Raw genomic sequence first — 24471 nt, 5'->3', positions numbered from 1 at the left:
GGCTCGCCAGATGGCGTTGCCATAGGTCAAACGGATATCAATTGCGTTTTTTTAAAATGGGAACCCCCATTTTTTATTACATATTCGTGTAGTACGTAAAGAAATATGAATGTTTTAGTTGGACCACTTTTTTCGCTTTGTGATAGATGGCGCTGTAATAGTCACGAACATATGACTCACAATTTTAGACGAACAGGTGGTAACAGGTAGGTTTTTCAAATTAAAATACAGAACGTAGCTACGTTTGAACATTTTATGTCGGTTGTTCCAATGTAATACATGTATCCTTTGTGAATTTATAATTTCTGAGAACGCATGCTGTTACAGCGTGATTACCTGTAAATATCACATTAATGCAATAAATGCTCAAAATGATGTCCGTCAACCTCAATGCATTTGGCAATACGTGTAACAACATTCCTCTCAACAGCGAGTAGTGCGCCTTCCGTAACGTTCGGACATGCATTGACAATGCGTTGACGCATGTTGTCAGGCGTTGTCGGTGGATCACGATAGCAAATATCCTTCAGCTTCCCCCACAGAAATCCGGGGACGTCAGATCCGGTGAACATACGGGCCATGGTATGGTGCTTCGACGACCAATCCACCTGTCATGAAATATGCTAAAAAGCTACTTTGAGGGAGTGATTCAGGGATGGGAGGGAAAGGCATCGCGGCCAGGCCCCGGGTTTCGAACCCTGCCCGCCTTGTCTCCACCTGCTCGTAACTGACCACTCTACATCCCCCCCCCCCCCCCAAAAAAAAAAAACTGGTGGCGACAATACATTTTCCTCCTCCTTAAAATAGAATCTCGAAGGCAGATCAACAATAAAAAAAAGTGGATAGAGCGTCTGCCATGTAAGCAGGAGGTCCCGGGTTCGAGTCCCGGTCGGGGACACACATTTTCAACTGTAACCGTTGATGTATATCAACGCCCGTCGACAGCGTATAGTCTTGATTTAATTATCATTTCATTGTTATTATCTATTTGTGTGTCTCTGTCATTGTCTCTTGGGTCACAGCCACAGACTCTTCGTTCTGTCCTATTACTATAGTCTCCTCTGAAAGTCCCTGTCTCCCTCTCGCACTCTCTTACTGCTAATATCTCATTCCTACTGCTTCTGTCTCTTCTCACTGTCACTATCTTTGTCTTCCTCACTGTCACTTTAACAGACTCAGTCTCTCATTATCAGAGGCTCTCACCCACTTCAACTTTCTCCTTCTCTTTATTCCCCCCACCTCCCCCCTCTGGCAGTGTCTCCTTCGCGCGTTTCCTAGCACTGTTCGGTCACTGTCAACTATATTCCAAAGCCACGGTGTCCCTCTCTTCTCTCACTCTGCCATAGCCTCCTTCGTTCTTTTTATTAGACAACCACTATCTTCAGATATACACTACTTTTCTGTCTCCCTCTCTCTCTCTCAGCATAAAAAAGCGCGAATATGTTCGCATACCAAAATTTTTGGAAAAAAATTTTAAAGGTGCTGAGAAAGGAGGAATGAAGCAGCTGGTACGGCACTTTTCACCGAAATCTTTTAAATAATCAGGAGCATATTCGCATTTTTTTGTGCTCCGATAGGAGCGTTTTTCCGCTGGATCCTTTCTTTTCCCTGCTGTAGCAAAACATGTAACTCATATAAAAATAAATTTATTGGTCAGTAATGGGATTCCCACGTGATGCACTTTACTGGAGATTTCTCCGCGCTTTGTAACTTTATAACTACAATTTGGCCTCACACTGGATTTTACATGCGAATTTTACGTGCACAAGTAGGGTAACTGGACCTCTTTATGTCGGAAACGGATAAAGATATGAAGAAATTTGTGAAGGTTATTCAAGATAAAGATCTTAGTAATACATCGCAAAAATTAGAGCCGCTTTCTGTGCATAGCCATCTCGGAATCCGTGGTACCCAAAAAACAAGTTTTTGGGGTGTTTCTCGGAAACGGAAGAAAACTTTTGAAAAGGGGGAATTTCTCTTTTAAATTAATGCCTAAAGAACATACCTATAAAATTTGAGCAATTTTCTGCCGTTATTTATTATTTACATTCCTCCTCATACCGGATTTTACGTGTAGAAGTAGGATAATTTTCAAACTCTGTATCTTGGAAATGGATAACGATATCAAGAAAATTTTCAAGTTTTTTTGAAATCGGGATCTTAGGAACATATTTCAAAGGCTTCATTCATTTACTGTGTATAGCTTTCTTGGAATAGTCGGCTGGCTTTTGGCGAAAACACAGTAAGAACCCTTTTTGTTTGGTGTTCCGAGGAACCGCCCATGACCCTACGGTGCTTCCATAAGTCCCATCAAGCCCTTCGTAGGTCACATTAAATGCAAAAAGAACCAGCCGATTTGCTCCATTTCCCTAAGGAGGAGGAAGTGTGTAATATTTTAGGATTGTGAGAATGAGGTGATCCTTCTATTGGGTATACAAATGGCCCCTAGTCCAAGTGGTATCCACAACACTTGAGCCTACCTTTTATTAGCAATAGAACACGAGGTATGAGGATCGGAAAACTCGTTTTTATGCGTAGCGTTTTGGAACATATTATGGACGCAAGCTACCCCATGCATACCGATGTGTCTGACGTGGTCTGGCGTGGTCTACCACGAATTCCTCTCCTTTACGAACCTCTTCATCGCAGAGTAGCTCTTGCAGCCTATGCCCTCAATTATTTGTTGCATACATTACAATCTCTGTCTTCCTCTATAGTTTTTGTCCTCTACAGCTCCCTCTAGCACCATGGAAGTTGTTCTCTAATGTCTTAACATATACCCTAAGAACCAGTTCCTTATTCTTTCAGAGCTTTCCATATGTTCCTTTCTTTGCCGATCCTACAGAGAACCTCCTCGTTTCCTACCTTACCAGTCCACCGAATTTGCAACACCCTTCTATTACTCTACACCGCAGGCACATCCATTCTGCCGCGAGGAGTGGCCGACCGGTTAGAAGCGCCACGTCACGGATTGCGCGGACTCTCCCGTCGGAGGTTCGAGTCCTCCCTCAGACATAGTTGTGAGTGTTGTTCTTAGCACAAGTTAGTTTAAGTAGTGTGTCAGTCTAGGGACCGATGACCTCAGCAGTTTGGTCCCTTAGGAATTCACACACATTTGAACACTTTCATTCTGTTGTTTTCCTGTTTTCCGACAATCCATGATTCACTACCATATAATGCTGTGCTCCAAAAGTAGACACATAGAAATGTTTTCCTCAAAGTCAAAGTTTGATACTAGTAGGTTACTTTATACCAGGGATGCCCATTTTATTTGCATTGATCTGCTTTTTATGTTCTCGTTGCTTCACCTGTGATGTATTATACTGCTTACAAGGTGGCAGAGTACGTTCATCTCCTTTACTTCGTGGATACCAAGAGTCATGTTAACATAGATCTCTAATCTACTACACATTATTGCTTTCGGCTTTCTTCGGTTTACTCTGAAATGATATTTTCTTCGATTTACTCTGAATCGATATTCTGTACTTATCTGTCTGTTCATTCTAGTCGACAGGTCCTATTAGTCTTCTTCACTTTCACTGAGGATAGCAATGTAATCAGCGAATCTTGTCGTGGATACCCTTTCACCCTCAATTTTAATCCCAATCTTGAACGTCTCTTTTATTTCCGTCATTATCTTTTCGATGTATAGATTGTATAGCACGGGAAAAGACTACATTCTTGTCTTACGCACTCTTGGTCTCCCACTGTTGTATAAACTAATTTGAACTATAATATAAACTAAAATAAAAAAAACAAGTCGAATTCGTGGCGCTGGTCAAAAACTTTTATGAAGAGGTTTACTTTAAAAACGTCACTAATGTTTGCAGTCTTGTAAGCATGTATCGAATAGTGCTGATATCGATTACGATGACAGTGCTATGGTCGCTTCTTTGATTTTTGGGGCCAGAACGAGCGAGGGTGTCACGTGGAGGCGTTTAACGTGAGCTTGGTGTGAAGACGTTAAGGAATCAGACTAAGAGAACAAGTAAATTTTGTGACTATAAAGGTGTTTGATGCTGTGTAATCATTCGTGTACCTCACGAGACGTAATCCGCGGTTCGCGAAGTCAAAAAAATACGAGAACAATCGCGAGAACATGATTAGATGCCCGCGAGCATCTCTTCCGCGCCGGTAAATGAAACTTGCATTACCTGCACTACTGGCCATTAAAATTGCTACACCACGAATATGACGTGCTACAGACGCGAAATTTAACCGACAGTAAGAAGATGCTGTGATATGCAAATGATTAGCTTTTCAGAGCATTCACACAAGGTTGGCGCCGGTGGCAACACCTACAACGTGCTGACATGAGAAAAGTTTCCAACGGTTCTCTCACATACACAAAGAGCAGTTGACCGACGTTGCCTGGTGAAACGTTGTTGTAATGCCTCATGTAAGGAGGAGAAATGCGTACCATCACGTTTCCGACTTTGATAAAGGTCGGATTGTAGCCTATCGCGATTGTGGTTTATCGTATCGCGACACTGCTGCTCGCGTTGGTATCGATCCAATGACTGTTAGCAGAATATGGAATCGTTAGGTTCAGGAGGGTAATACGGAACGCCCTGCTGTATCCCAGCGGCCTCGTATCACTAGCAGTCGAGATGACAGGCATCTTATCCGCATGCCTGTAACGGATCGTGCAGCCACGTCCCGATCCCTCAGTCAACAGATGGGGACGTTTGCAAAACAACAACCATCTGCACGAACTATTCGTCGATGTTTGCAGCAGCATGGACTATCAGCTCGGAGACCATGGCTGCAGTTACCCTTGACGCTGCATCACAGACAGGAGCGCCTTCGATGGTGTACTCAACGACGAACTTGGGTGCACGAATGGCAAAACGTCATTTTTTCGGATGAATCCAGGTTCTGTTTACAGCATCATGATGGTCGCATCCGTGTTTGGCGACATCGCGGTGCACGCACATTGGAAGCGCGTATTCGTCATCGCCATACTGGCGTATCACCCGGCGTGATGGTATGGGGTGCCATTGGTTACACGTCCCGGTCACCTCTTGTTCGCATTGATGGCATTTTGAACAGTGGACGTTACATTTCAGATGTGTTACGACCCGTGGCTCTACCCTTCATTCGAACCCTGCGAAACCCTACATTTCAGCAGGATAATGCACGACCGCATGTAGCAGGTCCTGTACGGGCCTTTCTGGATACAGAAAATGTTCGACTGCTGCCCTGGCCAGCACATTCTCCAGATCTCTCACCAATTGAAAACGTCTGGTCAATGGTAGCCGAGCAACTGGCTCGTCACAATACGCCAGTCACTACTCCTGATGAACTGTGATATCGTGTTGAAGCTGCATGGGCAGCTGTACCTGTTCAGGCCATCCAGGCTCTGTTAGACTCAATGTCCTGGCGTGTCATGGCCGTTATTACGGCCAGAGATGGTCTGATTTCTCAGGATCTATGCACCCAAACTGCGTGAAAATGTAATGACATGTTAGTTCTAGTTTAATATATTTGTCCAATGAATACCCGTTTATCATCTGCATTTCTTCTTGGTGTAGCACTTTTAATGGCCAGTAGTGTATAGTGCCACGAACGCCGCATCTGGATTGCAGAGTGGGATGATGTATTGTGGTGTAGTGTTACTGTATGTATCAGTGTATCAACATATTTGTTACCTTGTGAAGTGTGTAACACTGCATCCCTGTGTAGTGCAAATGTTAAAAAAAAATCTGTGGATTATACTAGGCTGAAAATTAAATTTCGGTAACTGGCACTCCTTTATTGCCCTTGTTAGTTATCATTTATTACAGCCATACTCAAGCTGCTGCTCCTAGGTTGCAAGGGAAGAAGCGATTGACGATTGGATTTACGAGGTGAGGGGGCAGGAATACCAAATACAGACGTAAAATATAACCCCACCCTCCCCCATTCGCTTACAATCTGATGGGTGTTTCTGTCGCTGTGGTATTCTTCTTACCGCTGTATTCGCCCAATACCAGCTGTCGTTTATACAAAAAAGTAATTACTCTATTGAAACTGGTCGCGAAGCTCTGAATAAGGTAGGAGTGAAGGCGGTTGTACTCACCAGACACCTTGGCGTTGAGGATGTAGGGGTCGGGCTGCCACAGGTTGTCCACGAACTCCGGAGGCAGCGTCACGTAGTCGTCCCCCTCCTCGAACAGCGCGTTCGGCATGTCCAGCCTCGACTCCGTCCACTTCTGGCGGACGAACATGTCCACTCTGCACAAAAACACCGTACTCGTTACTGGCTCAGCGCCTCATTAAACATCAGCTTTTGACCTGAGTTATTTTCCAAAACCGGGAATGCTGTCCACTGAAGAGTACAACGTTCAAGGACTTACTCTTGGTTTAAATAAGAGCAAGACATTCTCGATAACACAGTACCATCAAAGGATTAAGAGTAACTTAGGAGTATGGCTCACCTCCGCGGCTATAATATTCGTTCGTGAATACTCTGCTATCTCATCGTTTTCCGTGAATTGAAGACGAATAGAATTGGAAGGAAAATCAGCATTGGCCGTATTTTGTTGTTTTATTGTCAGCAAAATCGATTTTCGGTCACTTGGTGACCATCCTCAGTACAAGAAGTTAAAAATTTTCTCATAACGATCAGAGAGTATAAAACCGAAAATCACAACTACACCTGCGTATGAACATAACAGTTGGTAGGAACGTACCTATAAAATACAATTAAAAGTGGTAGGCACTGGTATCAATCTATAACCACAAGCTTAGAGCGATCACATAAACTGAGGCCGCTCTTTACATGCACCTGTACAGCAGACCTCTCTGTGACAGGGCTTGGAATGCCCTCTATGTGACATGTGTCACGTGAAGACTTAATATTACTGGTTTTGCAAGATATTAACCCAAAATACCTCTTATGCATTTGTGACTCATGAAGTAATTCAAATTTACAATGTACGTGAAAAACATAGCAGACGAATGGGGAAGGAAACATTTAAAATACACTGCCGTGTTGTTTTTTAAAAAAACAACTTACTAAACATAAGACAGGTCAATAATAAGTTGTCAGAGTGCAGGACAAATCAAAGAGAAAAAGAAAAGGAAAAAGAATAATATATGAATAACATGAGATGAGGTATAACACAGTTTTTTAAAAAACATAGTACCCACCATCTGGCGTGGGAAGTTAGAAGTAAAACGTTCCTGATTTACGTAAACTGTTACGTCAAATATATAAAAACAGTAATAGTACGAAAATGCCATTATGTAATAACTAAAATCCCGTGAAACACAATATTCATTATAAAAATGTTTTGAAGGTGTAGACAAACAATTTTGGTATCATATTTGACCGACATGATGTACATCTCGTTTGTCCCTTTGGACAAGCTAAAATTATTATAACAATGGTTATACGCTTCCGCATAAGCACTGGGTCAGATCCCATACGTACATGACATCAAACATACACGGTTGCTTAATGTAAAACATAGCACCCACAATTTGGCGTGGGAAGTTAGAAGTATATCGTTCTTGATTTACGTAAAATATTACGTTAGAACTCAGGAGTCAAATATATAAGAAATAGTAATAGTACGAAAAATGTTCTGACCAAGTGGAAGTTTTGTCAGTAGGTAGTGATATTATGTGAGCCATCTGTATTTTTGTTAATGTTACACAACAAGTAAGTCATGACAGTATGACCACATGAGTTTTGTACTCTAAATCATTACCTCTTTGAGAAATAAAAGCAAACAGCAAATGTTGGATAATCGAAATCTTGAGAAATAATTTTACTTTGGTGCAAAGATTTTATTTTCGAGGTATTAGATGTCCTCTCTGTGTGTGGAACCTTGTCAATCATTGTCTTTGGTCATGTTTACACCTCATATTCGGAGCATTACGAATTTGTATTTGATTCTTATGGATATAAGCAGTTTAAATACTAAAGCAATTCAAGATCTTGTCAAAGCATCTTCCTTCCCCCTAAAATGGTGTTTGGTCAATTGGTTGTGTGTGTTTACTTCTCGTATTTTCGAGCATTACTATTAGGTTTTGGTATTATTTAGTAGTTGATTATGGAAAGGAAACGAAATATTGTCTGCAATACTTATAGAGGCTCAAAAGTTTGTTTTTGTATATAACCTAGAGTAGGTCTAGAGCATATGCAATAAAAAGCAGTATTAGTCTGTCAGTATCACAGATTATATTTTCCTACTGCAGAACTTGATGAATTATCTTCATCCTCCTTAAAATGATGCTTGGTGAGTTGATGAAATACTGAAAACTCTAAAATTTGTTGACATACATTTTAAACATGGTTATGCTGTGAATTACATCCTGTACATATTTTGATGCACAATTTAAACGTGAAAATAACATTGTGACCCTTGACATAAAAGTTGCATATGTTGTTAGCTTCTTCTGCATCCTAAAATAGCGTTTCTTCAGCCTTGTCTTTGTTCATATTCTCATTTAGGCTAGTATGAAAACTTAACTGCCTGCTTCCATACCATATGTGTGTTTATAATTATGGAACAATTAGTATTGTGGCAATTAATTTGAGAGTTAACAATCATTTTTAGGCGCCAAGTGTTAGCTATACATTAATTGCATTCTTGCAGTAGATGACGGTAATTCAGACTGCCTATCTGTATCAGCTATCGTAGCTTGCCTGCTTGTCTTAGTATTAGAGCCAACATATGTTTTGCGCATTTATAGGCTTGGTCAGGTTCGTTCTGGTACATCGCCTCATTTTGGTCTAAAGTTAAATGTCAACTGTCTGCTTAGAACGTTATTTTTCTATCTGTAGCAATTTAGGCATGGAAGTAGCATGGGCGGCACTTAATTTGAGAGTCTACAGTCAATGTGTGTGTATGTGTGTGTGTGTGTGTGTAAACATCATGTAATGCTTGACATGAACATTGAATTTTTGTGTTGTGGACATATTTTTGCAGATAGCACTTTTTTTACAGCGCTGACATACTTGTCAAGTATCATATGTTCCATAGAACAATTTAGATAAGCACGCATTTATTATGAAGGTCCATTGTGTCTTACACGAAGTGTGGCAGAGAGATCGAACTAAGGACGTTTGCTAGTGCTGCTTATCCTTTATGTCCATAAACATTGTGTGTATGTACATGTGTGTGTGTGTGTGTGTGTGTGTGTGTGTGTGTGTGTGTGTGTGTGTTTTAGATGTGCAGAAACTACAAAATATAACTTTTACGTAATTTTTTGATGAACAAATCAGATCGTTGGGATACTCCTGATCTTTTCACAGAAAATTCAGATCATTTGGATATGCTGAAAATTCCAGGTTGTTTGGACACTCTGGAACATAGTGCAGTAAATTTAGATCGGTTGGATATTTTTACACATGGTATAAAAAATTCAGGTTGTTCACATACTTTTGAATATTGTGCAAATTTCAGTTCATTCAAATATTTTTGAATATAGCACCATAATTACCCTGAACACAATTGAGATAGTTCCACAATCATGGATCTCTAGAAAGTCTTTTAAAATGTACTTTTGAATTTTTGAAATTTCCCAGACAGAAAAACATTAATTCCACAATTTTGCCTTTTGAACTTCCCACCACCACCACCATATTGTTCTTCTGAATTTCACAGCAGTGTCATCTTGGACTATTTAATTTCGTACCAGCAGCATCTCGGATTCAGCAATCTTAGCATGCAGTACCGACTATCAGCAAGCCAAAGAACTCAACTTTGGATTCGCCATCGTAATACTGCTGGCCTGTGCATATGATCGAGATCAGTTACCTACGAGGTGCGACAATAAAGTAATGAGACTGTTGTGAAAAAAATGTTGCTTACCGTTTTAGTCAAGTTTAGTGTTGAGTCCTTCAAAGTAGTTCCCTTCTGATTGCACACACTTTTTCCAGCGCTTCTGCCATTGATGATAAAATTTCTGGAACTCATCTTCTGAAATATCCTCCAAGACTCTCATCACAGCTTTTTCGATATCTTGTGTTGTTAGAAAATGCTATCCCTTGACCGCCGTTTTGACTCTTGGAAAAACAAAAAAATTCGCACGGAGCAATATCTTGTGAATAAGGTGACTGTGGTAGTACTGAAATTTGTTTTGAGGTTAAAAATTGCTGTTTTGAGAGAGCAGTATGGGATGGCGCATTATCGTGATGCAGAATCCTATTATCAGCTATTTTGGCACAGACACGAACAATTCTTTTACGAAGTCTTTCTAAAATTTCTTTTTAGTAATATTGGTTAACTGTTTGTCCAGGAGGCACCCACTCTTTATGAACAATTCCCTTGGAATCAAAGAAGTACACAAGTATACATTTCACTTTTGACTTCAACATTCGTTCTGCCTTCACTAAACATTTTATGCCAACGAAAAACTTGAGCTCTTGACATAACCTCCTGTCCAAAAGCCTTCTGAAGGTTACCATAAGTTATCGTCGCGTTTTCACCCAATTTAACGCAAAAAGAAATGGCATACCGTTGCGCAATATTATGCGGTTCCATTTCCGTGACGAGAGACGCAAACACCTGTTAACGTATTACAGCACACCTCACGACTGATCAGTTGCATCGATGTGTCACTTGGACTAGAAGCAGCTTATGGACCAAGGTCAAAGACATTGTGCCTACGCAAGCCTGCAAGGTTGCCACATCTTGCAGAGAAAACAAGTCTCATTTCTTTATTATCGCACCTAGTAAAGGTAAAAAGTACTGAGCTTTGTACGTGATATTTCTCATTATACAGACATGAGTCATTGCACCCTAAAGACGCCTTGTCTTCAACTACGCCTCCCTGTACTTCTAAATGATTGTATGTGGATCACTTGATTCGATCTGTGGAGGGTGGACAGTTGCATCACGAGGTGCAGTTTGCTAAATGCTTATGCGGCGATACAGCTGATTCTTTACCTCATTGACAAGGTGTAGGTATTGATCATTCGACTTTTCAACATCTCGTGGGAATTTTATGCAAATGCTGTGACCGAACTAGAAGGCGCAGCGATTAATGCCTGGGGCTCTACTAAGGAAGTATTGTGACCATTTTTTAAAACTTTTCCTAAATTATTTATGGGTAATGTGGAGGTGGCTCAGTTTAAAGGAGGCAACGCCAGTTTATTACCCCATACTTGTCCAATTCCCAACTCTGATGCTTTCGCAGTCTAGAAATCACTAACTTTTACTCTTCCTTCATTCTCCAGTGGTCTGTTGTACTGCTATATGTGTGCAATGTCGATGTTCTTTTCTTTGATGTTCTACTTCATTACCACCAAATCTAATAGGCCATGCCACACGAGAACAGTTATATCATTGTCTCTGCAATAATGTACCGATTTTTATTTCAGGTGTTTGTTGCTAGTATCTAACTGTAGACGTTGATATTAAAATACTGGTGATCACTTTTCCCGATTTCTATAATAAAATAGTATTTAAAAGCAATAAAAATTTTATGAATAAACTTTACTCATTTTTTAAAAAAATTTAAAAATAAAAATGTTTAGCACTGCTGCTATGGCAAGTTGATATGCCGCTTTTTCTCCAGTTCTTACTGAAAAATGGAAAAAAACCTATTATAACCCAGACCAAACAACTACCGAAAAAGACCGGTTATTCAGCACTAAAATACCGATATCCATCTTAAATGGCCGGTTTTACCCGTCCCTATAAGATACGCTTGAAGAATCTTGTGGACTCTCTTCCTCTGAGAACTGAGACCACAATCAACATTGGAGGCGGTGTCACACAATATTCGTGTGATGTCTCCTTGGTGTGACTAATTTAACTGTCAGTTGTGCTTACTAAACAGATTAAGAAACAATTGTGCACTCGTGATTTTAATTACAATACGAATTAGTATAATAAGGAAATTATTGTAACGTAAAATAAAAGAGAGGTAAAAGGTAAACACTGAAGTATTTTAATTAACTGTCGGCCTTAAACTGAGGAAGGAATTCCTGAGAATGTACGTTTGGAGCGCAGTGTTGTATGACAATGAATCATGGACTGTGATAAAACTTGGCCAAAAGAGGATCGAAGCATTTGAGATGTGGTGCTCCAGAAGAATGTTGAAAATTAGATGGACTGACAAGATGAGGAATGAGGAGGTTTTCGGCAAAGTTGGTGAGGAAAGGAATATTTGGGAAACACTGACAAGAAGAAGGGACGGGATGATGGGAAATGTGTTGACACACTAGTGAATAACTTACATGGTACTAGAAACGGCTGTAGAGGTAAAAATTGTAGAGGATGACAGAGGCTGGAATACATCCAACAAATAACTGAAGACATAGGTTGCCAGTGCTACTCTGAGGTGAAGAGGTTGGCACAGGAGAGGAATTTGTGGTGGGCCCCATCAAACCAATCAGAAGGCTGATGACTCAAAAAAAAATCGGATAACCGTTACCAAAATTTGGATAACTGGTGCAGTGTAGCTCTGTCATGTGTATCAAATAGTATCGACCCTCTAATCTGTATTACTAACACACAGTATTAGTAACAGACTAGTGCCAAGTATCCACTTGAAGAAACACACGTCGCGACAAAGACACATTGGTTTTACAATGTGCACCTTACTCACATTGCCTGAGTGTCCCTCTTTCAGTGGACTTCAGAATGAGAATCCTCTGCACACTCCACTCTAACAGAATTTTTTCCTGAAAAGTCAAATGCTGCTATTATAACCCAGACTTTTCTGAGACGTGTAGATCTCACAGAGAAATCTTAGCAGACGTCCTGTCCAACCACAGATTCATACTACTTAAGAAATCACAAGTTCAGTGCTAGCAGGGATTTACCTATAAATCAGTTAATTAAAATGTCGATATAATTAATCTGATTTTTATATCAAAATAAATTTTTCATGTCCAAATGAAATCACCGTTAGCTGGCCTGAGTAGCGGACTATCAAATGACGGGGCGGTATATTTTTCCACAATCACCAGTAACTTAATTCATAAAATCCACAAAATGGCGAAAATCGGCAGAAATTCCGTGGCCGTTACTTTCAAATTCACAGCAACGCCAGCACTATTCTGTCAGAGAAGGCACACCGTTGTGCCCTGTCCGAGGTCACAAGACTACAGAGAGATGCTCTCCGAGCCTCATTTCATTGCAGTTATTACTCGATATCACTTCGTAATTACCACCGATGCGGTAGTAGCCGTCTATCGCCATAGATGTGTTGGTTCCAAACGTCTTGGAGCAACCATGGGTAAACTGAATCAGCTTTAGTCAAGACTTTTCGCGCTAGAATGCTCATGGTAACTTTGTCTATGTTTACGAAGCAATACGCGATTTGCACTGCCTGCAACCGGCAATACTGTTCCACCCATGTTAGAGCGATAAGCTTTGTCTCACTGCCCCTGTTTGTGTGGTCGTGTTACTTGTAACTACTTTCGTTCGAGATTATCAGCTTCCAGGACTCATCCCAGTTTTTCCCATTGACACTCACCCTACAGACTGGACGAGTAACCGTTATTTACTGACTGATTCTTTACATCTTTTATCTACAGTTAGCCCGTCCCTCAGCAAGCCGGTGGCTCGCCATACATTCCGGAATTTTGGATTGGCTGAGTCCCGTTCCTTGAGACAAAACTATCTAGCATTTATGTGTTTTATCAGTTTACTGCTTGTTGCTAGTTTCCCCCCTGTTCCCGTGATTATTTAAGACATTATCTGAACCAGTGGTTCCCAACCTTTCTTAGAACATTACCCCTGAGTGCAATCAGACATTAGGTAGTACACCCCCGCCCTCATCCCTCCCCCTCCCCAGCCATTTGTTGCCCCCCTCACCCACATAATCGCCAACTTTAGCACTTAACTAAACTTTTGTGTGTGTTAGAATGAATGACGAAGGAATTCGTGGTGCATCGCAAGTGCTACCCTCAACTCCTTCTCAGAAAAGAAAACTAACTATTCACAGTGAGGGTAAACACTTGTTACAAAACATGCTTCCCCTTCATTACTCCTCACCATTGCACACTTGCTTCACTTCAACACTGTAACCCCATTTAAAAACAAATAAGTTCAAATGTGCCCACTTTACTTACTGTTCGTAAATCACTTCATTGCTGCATTCCTTACTTCTGAACTGGCAGAAACTGGATGACATCAGATTATTAATGCTTTGTGTCTAATCACTCTAATAATAATAAACCCTGTGGAGGCCAGGGAAAAGAATAGGCCTCCGGTATGCTCTGCCAGTCGTAAAAGGCGACGAAAAGAACAAGCCACTAATAGGGCTAACCCCCCTTTTAGTGTGATTAGTTGGTTCAGGACAGAACTAATGAAGCCTCGGACAAGGGCTGTCATGGTTGGGGACGACGCTTGAACCCTATGCCCGTCCACAATGGTAACGACACTGCTAGCCACACGGAAAATGATTTAAATCCAAATAGAGGTGTTTTGCAGGATATGCTTCCTGCAACCAGTCTTGAAGGAAAACAAAGACAGAGGATGAGATGGTCAGATGAAGTTAACCGACACCTCATTTTCTGTTATTACCAAGCAACAAACTAAGGAACCAACACAACTGGATACAGATCACAAGTATATACAAAATTTATTACGAGATACCCAGAATTAAAATTTTTAACAGAACAACGACTAGCTGATCAGATCCGTGTACTAATCAAAAATAACAGGATAGCCCAGTCAGAATTAGAAAACACCAAACAACAAGTACAACAAATACTGGAACAAAATAATGTGCAATCAGAAGAAGAAAATACAGTAATGGACTCAAACATCCCAGAGCAAACAAACAAAGAACAACACGCATCAATTAAACAATCAGAGGAAAACGAAATCTTAAGATAGCCACCAGAACAAGCACAAATAGAACACGAAGTGACACACATGTTAGATATAGAAGAAAAATTTCAACTGACATATATAGAATACAAAGACACAAATACAGACATTAGACCATTCTTGCATAGACCACCAAATAAGCCACAAGTCGAAACAACAATAACAACTATCAACACAATCATACACAACAAAATAAATTAAAATACAACTATGGAAGAGTTACAACTACTAGTTTATATAGGAGCACTCACTACACTAAATATACACACTAGGCAGAGATCAGAACCAACCATCACACAGAAGAAACCCACAAAACCAGCATGGCAACACAGGCTACAGATCAGAATAGAAAAACTGAGAAAAGACATCGGACAGCTAACACAATTTATAAGAAATGAAATATCAGACAAAAAACTAAAAAGGTTAGGTAAAATCTCACAACAAGAAGCGATAGAGCAGATAAATGAAAAGAAGCAAAAATTACAAGCATTGACCAAACATCTTAGAAGATACAAAAAAAGTGAAAATAGAAGGAAAGAAAACCAAACATTCAACACAAACCAAAAGAAATTTTACCAGACAATAGATAACACACACATTAAAATAGACAATCCACCAAACATAACAGACATGGAACACTTCTGGAGCAACATATGGTCAAACCCTGTACAACATAACAGACATGCACGGTGAATACAAGCAGAAACAGACAAATACAAGATGATACCACAAATGCCTGAAGTGATAATTTTGCAACATGAAGACACCCGAGCAATTAATTCTATGCATTATTGGAAAGCCCCTGGAAAAGATAAAATAGCAAATTTCTGGCTAAAGAAGTTCACCTCAACACATTCACATCTAACTAAATTATTTAACAGTTATATTGCAGATCCATACACAGTCCCTGATACACTTACACAAGGAATAACTTATCTGAAATCTAAAGATTAAGCAGACGCAGCAAACCCAGCCAAATATCGCCCCATAACATGCCTACCAACAATATACAAAATATTAACTTCAGTCATTACACATAAATTAATGACACATACAACACAGAACAAAATTATAAATGAAGAACAACTGATAATAGATGCAGAGGTGGCATATCAAGCTAAAATTAAACAAAGGTCTCTAAACTACGCATACATTGATTATCAAAAAGCTTTTGATAGTGTACCCCACTCATGGTTACTACAAATATTGGAAATATACAAAGTAGATCCTAAATTGATACAGTTCCTAAACATACTAATGAAAAATTGGAAAACCACACTTAATATCCAAACAAATTCAAATATTATCACATCACAGCCAATACAGATTAAGCGTGGAATATGTCAAGGAGACTCATTAAGTGCTTTCTGGTTCTGCCTTGCTCTGAGCCCACTATCCAACATGCTAAATAATACAAATTATGGATATAATATTACTGGAACATACCCACACAAAATCACACATTTGCTATACATGGATGATCTAAAACTACTGGCAGCAACAAATCAACAACTCAACCAATTACTAAAGATAACAGAAGTATTCAGCAATGATATAAATATAGCTTTAGGAACAGACAAACGTAAGAAAAATAACATAGTCAAGGGAAAACACACTAAACAAGAAGATTACATATTGGATAACCACAGCGACTGCATAGAAGCGATGGAAAGAACAGATGCCTATAAATATATAGGGTACTGGCAAAAAAATAGGAATAGATAATACAAATATTAAAGAAGAACTAAAAGAAAAATATAGGCAAAGACTAACAAAAATACTGAAAACAGTACTTACAGTAAGAAAAAAATAAAGCTATAAATACTTATGCTATACCAATATTGATCTACTCATTTGGAGTAGTGAAATGGAGTAACACAGACCTATAAGCACTCAATACACTAACACGACCACAAAGCCACAAATATAGAATACATCACATACATTCAGCAACAGAAAGATTCACATTAAGCAGAAAGGAAGGAGGAAGGGGATTTATCGACATAAAAAACCTACATTGTGGACAGGTAGACAATTTAAGAAAATTCTTTATAGAACGAGCAGAAACTAGCAAAATACACAAAGCAATCACTCATATAAATACATCGGCTACACCATTGCAATTTCATAACCATTTCTACAACCCTAAAAATATCACATAACATCTACAGATACGAAGAAAGTAAATTGGAAAAAGAAAACACTACATGGCAGGCACCCATATCATCTAACACAGCCACACATCGATCAAGACGCATCCAACACATGGCTAAGAAAAGCCAATACATACAGTGAGACGAACCTGGGTGCACGAATGGCAAAACGTCATTTTTTCGGATGAATCCAGGTTCTGTTTACAGCATCGTGTTGGTCGCATCCGTGTTTGGCGACATCGCGGTGAACGCACATTGGAAGCGTGTATTCGTCATCGCCATACTGGCGTATCACCCGGCGTGATGGTATGGGGTGCCATTGGTTACACGTCTCGGTCACCTCTTGTTCGCATTGACGACAATTTGAACAGTGGACGTTACATTTCAGATGTGTCATGACCCGTGGCTCTACCCTTCATTCGATCCCGTCGAAACCCTACATTTCAGCAGGATAATGCACGACCGCATGTTGCAGGTCCTGTACAGGAAATCTTCGACTGCTGCCCTGGCCAGCACATTCTCCAGAGCTCTCACCAATTGAAAACGTCTGGTCAATGGTGGCCGAGCAACTGGCTCGTCACAATACGCCAGTCACTACTCTTGATGAACTGTGGTATCGTGTTGAAGCTGCATGGGCAGCTGTACCTGTACACGCCATCCACGCTCTGTTTGACTCAATGCCCAGGCGTATCAAGGCCGTTATTACGGCCAGAGGTGGTTGTTCTGGGTACTGATTTCTCAGGATCTATGCACCCAAATTGCGTGAAAATGTAATCACATGTCAGTTCTTGTATAATATATTTGTCCAATGAATATCCATTTATCATCTGCATTTCTTCTTGGTGTAGCAATTTTAATGGCCAGTAGTGTACATAACTTTTTACAGAACTGCTGTCGCATCGTGTATCCTGATGATTTCAGTTCCTGTAAAACTTGAATTTTGGAAGCATGAAACTTCAGATAAACGTGGATTATTCGACGGACAGTTGTTCGGTTTGGATTTAACGCTGCGTGTTTGCCGAGAACGGCAGCAGTGCGCCAATTGGCATGGTAGTAAACTTTGAATACTAGAAATATGACACCAAAATCCGTATTATTGCTTTTCGAAATAATAATGCTAGATGATATTATTTTTCTTTTATACTTTATGGGTCGGGCTGGTAGTCTGGCGGTGAAAGTGTATTTATTTGTTAAACTTAATATTACAGTTTCGATGGTGTGTCTGTTATCAAGTGGAAATTATGTTCCTGATTACGACTATGTTGTGCGTATTGCATTCTTTGAATTGCAACTTAAATATATTGCTCATATTCTGCTTAATTTTTGCTCTTATCCGTAATATTGGGTGGGGTAAACGATTTCAGTTTCTTTCTGTTTCACATGAAACAGAAACTGGTGTCGTCACATGGTGCTCTGTGGACTCATCTCTATTTACGAATCAGCGTGTTAAATGCTCGATTTAAATTCAGTGTAATTTTACTGCTCATATTCTACGTTATTTTTGCTACCATTCGTTTTTCTTACTCTCGAATTTAATGGAGGCCACCGAAATGTTCACTGACTTCTGCTAAAATATACTGTTTGTGAAAACTTCTGCGTAACGACTGTCGCATTTTTAGAATTTGCAATGGAGAATGCTCTAGTCATAAACACCACAAAGCATACGGCCTACTCATCTACATCTACATCCAAGCTTTGCAAGACATAGTGAAATGCATGGTGCTCAATGGCAAAGAACACCACCATTCAAACCAAAATTACTTACTCACTTCGTTGCAAGTTATAATAAAACTGGATACCAATATTGTCAAAACCTGCTAACGTAGAGTTCTCCATTAAATGCGAGAAATTATGGAAAAAGAATGCGAACAAAAATAACGTACACTTACAACGAATTAAAATCTAGCAGTTCACACGTAGATTCGTAAGAAAAACATCTTTTATATGAAATAAAAACAAATTTGGAATCATTTACCCCATCCAGCATTACGGATGCGAGAATGACACAATCAGAATATGAGTAACACATTTACAATGCATTTCAAAGAGTGCAGTACACACGAGAAGACGTAATCAGAAGCACACTGTGATGAAACCAACTATTAACTATGAAACGAAAGCAAACGTGGAAGACTAAAAGTCACCCAATAAGAAACGGAGACGATAAACTTGCAGCGCTCGAAGTGGCGTGGCAGCGAACCAATGGCGTGTTACCAGAAGTCCCAGAATGAGTTTCACCCCTGTTCTTAGTGCTACTTGTGCGAAGCCGGGTGCGTCGCTAGTTTAATATAATTTTCCTAATTCAATTAATACCACTTTTAAATACAATAGTTTTGCATTATTCTTCTAAGAAACATCAGAAACAGAGCCTCTATATTGAGGCATCGGAAAGATTGCGATGATACCAGTACATCTGACACTAATTATGAAGGCGTGAGGAAGAGAATATGGAAACACAGAGCACCCAATCTTGCAACACTTTGCGCAAACCCAACATGGTAATAGGGTGCACCTCTAAAATTCCTGAAATGGCTGGACTGCTACAGTAGCTTCTGTATACTAAGGCACCAAATCAAAGAGAGGCTGGATGTGTCCCCGGGGTACTGCCTGGCAGGCTGGTGCAATACGACTCCACATGTCATTGCTGCTGACGGCTGCAGAAAGCTAATGGACCATTAACCAGTAACCCTACATCCTCAATCCTAGACCTGTCTGGCGAGCTGGCAGTTTTCACGACCAGCGGATGTACCGGGCACGCCGCCAACCAGACGGTACCCCAGGGAGATAGCTCAATTCGATGCGGTCCGCGCGGTCTCCGGCGTCTTGTCACTCTCCGCGCGGCTTTCCCCGTCGGAAGTTCTCCCTTGGGCATGGGTGCGTGTGTGTCGTTCTTAGCATAAATTAGTTTAAGTTAGATTAAGCAGAGTGTAAGCTTAGGGATCGATGACATCAGCAGTTTGGTCCTATAAGACCTTACCACAAATTTCCAATCTTATCCATGCGGTGGCCCGACACAGCAAAGTAGTTATTGGAACAGGTAGACGCTTGAGAAAATGTTGACCTTACCTGCGCGATTATTTCTGACGTCTGCAATAACATTATTCATTTCGACAGCTCATGACATTTCGTCACATTTTCTTTCCGGATATTTAGAACTGACGAAATTATGCGCCAGCTACACTTTATTACTATGAATCACGGAGTTTCAAGGGCTCATTATCAAGTGTTCCTTTTACGACGAATATAAGACTCAGATAACATGATAATGTAAGTCCGGTTTCAACGAGAATGAGCACTTGATAATGAGCGTCTGGCCTTGGAACTTGTGATAAAAAAATAAAGAAATACAACTACAGCTGTGGAAGAGCTATTTGCTGCAATATTATCACCTACGGATCTTGCATAAAAATTTTTCTGAAAAAATGTAGAAGATTTAAAAAATGTTTAGATGCTGTGTTATAAAATATTATGACATATATCAGTATGTATTCGCGAAGAATACCACGGTGATTTCAACAGAAGCAAGAACAACATGTTTTAACTGTGTACAACCTGACACACAATCAATTCTCTCCATTTTACATGTTCCCGAAAAACCGATCGCCTACTTTTCCCACAGAACTGTATCCGTGAAATCATTATTTTTTAAATTTATAAAAGACTTTTGGACATCACCCATATAGCAAGTCTCAGAATAATTATTTAACATTTTAATGTAAAATAGCCTGAGCAGTTTAAAAAAAACAACAATTAACCGTTACATTTATTTCATCTGAATACGTCAATCATCTGAGAAACTCAAAATGCGTTCATTAATATGAAAAGAGTACAATGACACAAATCATACACTGAGGTTACGGAAGTCATCGCATGCACATATACAAATGGCGGTAGTACCGTAGACACGGCGCTTTGGCGGAGCTGCTATCTGTAGTCAGCTGATCCACATGAACGTTTTCGGGGTGAGTACGGCCGCACGACCGGAAATAACAGACTTTGAACACGGGGAATGGTACTTGGAGCTAGACTTCGGTTACCATCCGTCCCGAAAAGCAGAGAGCGTCAGAAATGGTGCGAAATGAAAGCAGCGGTCAGAAGGACAGTGAGAGATTCTTTTAACGAATCTGAGAGCAATATTTTATCTGCAGATTCTAAAAATAACCTCAAAAAATTTTGGTCGTACATAAAATCTATGAACGCTACAAATAATTCAATACCTTCTCTTGCTGACAGTACGGGTAATGTAACTGATGGTGATAAACAGAAGGCCGAAATTCTAAACCTAGCGTTCAAAAACTCGTTTACGGTTGAGGACTGCAGCACCATTCCTCCTTTCAATTATCGAACAAACGAAAGGATGGCTGACATAGTGTTTAGTGTACCTGGGATTGTAAAACAGTTAAGATCCTTACACGCCAGGAAGGCATCTGGCCCATACGGTATCCCCGTAAGATTTTATGTTGACTATGCTACAAATATAGCACCATTCTTATCCATCATCTATCAGAGATCATTGGAACAGCGGAAAGTTCCACGGGACTGGAAGAAGACCCAGCTCATAGCAATCGATAAAAAGGGTAGAAAATCGGATGCACATAATTACCGGCCAATTTCACTGACATCGATTTGTTGTAGAATCATGGAACACATTTTGTGTTCAGACATAATGACCTTTCTAGACTCTGAGAAGCTCAGCTGCAGAAACCAGCACGGTTTTAGGAAACAGCGGTCATGCGAGACACAGCTGGCCCTCTTTGTGCATGATATACAACAGGCTCTAGATACCGGCTCCCAGGTTGACGCCATTTTTCTCGAATTTCGAAAGGCGTTCGACTCAGTTCCGCACTGTCGCTTGCTACAAAAAGTGCACGCTTACGGTCTATCCGATGACATATGCGGTTCGATAGAAAGTTTTCTAACAGACAGAAAGCAGTATGTCGTCCTGAACGGGGTGACGTCAATAGAAGCAAGTGTAACTTCAGGTGTGCCCCTGGGCAGCGTAATAGGTCCTCTGCTTTTTACGATTTGCATAACCGATCTGGTTGATGTTATTGACAGCGGCATTAGACTGTTTGCCGATGATGCTGTAGTCTACAGGAAAGTAGTATCACACGAAAGTTGTGAACAAATCAATGAGGATCTGCAGAAAATAAATGCGTGGTGTAATGACTGGCAGTTATCTCTCAATATTAGTAAGTGTAACCTACTGCGTATAACAAGACGAAAATCCCCATTAATGTACAAGTACACAATAAATGCCCAGTCTTTGGAAGCGGTAACGTCTGTCAAGTATCTGGGTGTGACTATTCGAAATGATTTCAAATGGAATGATCAGTTTACACAACTAACGGGTAAGGCGAACTCTAGATTGCGGTTTATTGGTAGAGTCCTGAAGCGATGCAGTGCTTCAACAAAGGAAATAGCTTACAATACGCTAGTTTGTCCAGTCTTGGAGTATTGTTCGTCTATATGGGACCCATACCAGTTGGGTCTGATTCAAGAGATTGAGAAGGTCCAAAGAAAAGCGGCAAGATTCATGACTGGTACATTTAGCCATCGCGAGAGCGTTACAAATCTCATAGAAAGTTTGAAGTGGGACACACTTTCAGACAGACGGCGCACTAAACAGAAGGGGCTGCTCACTAAATTCCGAAATCCGACCTTCACCGCACCGAGGATGTAGAGCATATATTATTACCACCAACGTTCAGATCGCGCAATGATCACCATTCAAAGATAAGGGAAATAAGAGCTCGTACTGAGGCGATGAGACAGTCGTTTTTCCCTAGCTCGATCCGCGAGTGGAACAGAGGGGGTGGGGAGGGGGGGAATATGACTTTGACGCGAATTGTGCCCTCCGCCACACACCGCTTGGTGGCTACTGGAGTATATATGTAGATGTAGATATAGATGTAGACATTATGGACCTTCTTGTCCTCACATCCCGAAAAGACCCAATTTTGTCCCGATTCTGCGAAATACTGTTACGGGTTTACTTTCTTAAGGAAACCGAAAATCCTGAACGCAAATGCCACCTTGTAAAATTAAGTGAGAATTTGTTTCCTATTCCTGCGCACAACGCCACTGTCGATAGTATTTTCGCTGAGGTCGGCCCAGTGGACTGATGAAGGAAATCGACTGCTGACAGGGACTGTAGGCTCAATCTCACAGTGCCAGTTTAACTACAAGCTGACTTGCATGAAACTTTATAAATACTCGTACGTAAAAGGGAATAAAGACTTGCTGAAAAAGGCGAAATCTTCCGATAAATATGGTGTATCAACTACTTCTGCCGCAACAAGATCCATGTAATTGTGTAAGTAAAAAGTAATTACATCAAAAAAATTTTTACTTCATTTCTACACCACCATCTCAAACTGTCGCGACGAGGTTCCAGCTAGATATGGAAACCCTAATTTGGACGCATTTCGAAAATAGTCTTCAATATTCCGAGATACACTGTGTCAAAGTGTCACGAAATACCAAATTTCAGGCATTGCCTCTCTCCACGGACAAGACAGTGGTCGACGGCCTTCACTTAATGACCGAGAGCAGCGGCGTTAGCGTAGCGTTATCGGTAACAGACAAGCAACACTGCGTGAAACAACCGCAGAAATCAAGGTGAGACGCACGGCAAACGTATGCGTTAGGGAAGTGCGGCGAAATTTGACGTTGATGAGCTATGGCAGAAGACGACCAGCGCGAGTGTCTTTGCTAACAGCAAGACATCGCTTGCAGAGCATTTCCTGGAATCATGACCATATCGGTTGTACCCTAGACGTCTGGAAAAAAGCGTCGCCGTCAGAGGAGACCCGATTTCTGTTGGTAAGAGCTGATGGTAGGGATCGAGTGTTGGGCAGACCCAACGAATCCACGGAACCAAGCTGTCAAGGTGGTGGTAACTCCATAATGGTGTGGACTGTGTTTACATAGAATGAATTGTGTCCTGTGGTCCAACTGAAACGATCATTGACTAGAAATGGTTATGTTCGGCTATTAATACGTTGATATTAGTGAACGTATTTTGAGTTTCTCAGATCATTGACGTATTCAGATTAAATGAATGTAATGGTTAATTGCTGTGTTTTAACTGTTCAGGCTATTTTACTTTTATACTTTTAAATGTTAAAAAATTATTCTGAGACTTGCTATATGGGCGATGTCCAAAAGTCTTTAATAAAATTAAAAAATACTTATTTCACAGATACAGTTCTATGTGGTAAGTAGGCGATCGGTTTTTCACGAACGTGTAAAATGGAGAGAATTTTATTGTGCGTCAGGTTGTAGACAGTTAAAAGATGTTGTTGTTGCTTCTGTTGATATCACCATGGAGTTCTTGGCGGATACATACTGATATCTGTCATAATATTTTATAACACAGCATATAAACATTTTTTAAATCTTCTGCATTTTTTTCAGAGAAAATTTTGTCCAAGATCAGAAGGTGAAAATGTTGCAGCAAATAGCTCTTCCGCAGCTGCAGCTGTATTTCTTTATTTTCTTATCACAAGTGCCAAGGCCAACTCGTTGAAACT

The 24471-nt window shown here is 40.4% G+C and overlaps 1 protein-coding gene across 5 annotated transcripts in view; it reads right to left on the bottom strand.

Annotated features, from left to right (window-relative positions):
* The window catches only part of LOC126198710 (glycine receptor subunit alpha-3), a 646434-nt gene that overhangs the window by 204497 nt on the left and 417466 nt on the right, over positions 1–24471 (bottom strand). For all 5 annotated transcript variants that reach the window (XM_049935220.1, XM_049935223.1, XM_049935222.1 and 2 more), the window contains exon 5: positions 6062–6216. In XM_049935220.1, coding sequence (XP_049791177.1) covers positions 6062–6216 — 155 coding nt within the window. The remainder of the gene's footprint in view (positions 1–6061; positions 6217–24471) is intronic.

The sequence above is a fragment of the Schistocerca nitens genome, chromosome 8 (genome assembly GCF_023898315.1).
Source record: "Schistocerca nitens isolate TAMUIC-IGC-003100 chromosome 8, iqSchNite1.1, whole genome shotgun sequence".
NCBI lineage: Eukaryota > Metazoa > Arthropoda > Insecta > Orthoptera > Acrididae > Schistocerca > Schistocerca nitens.
This window is presented reverse-complemented; position numbering and strand designations above follow the sequence as displayed.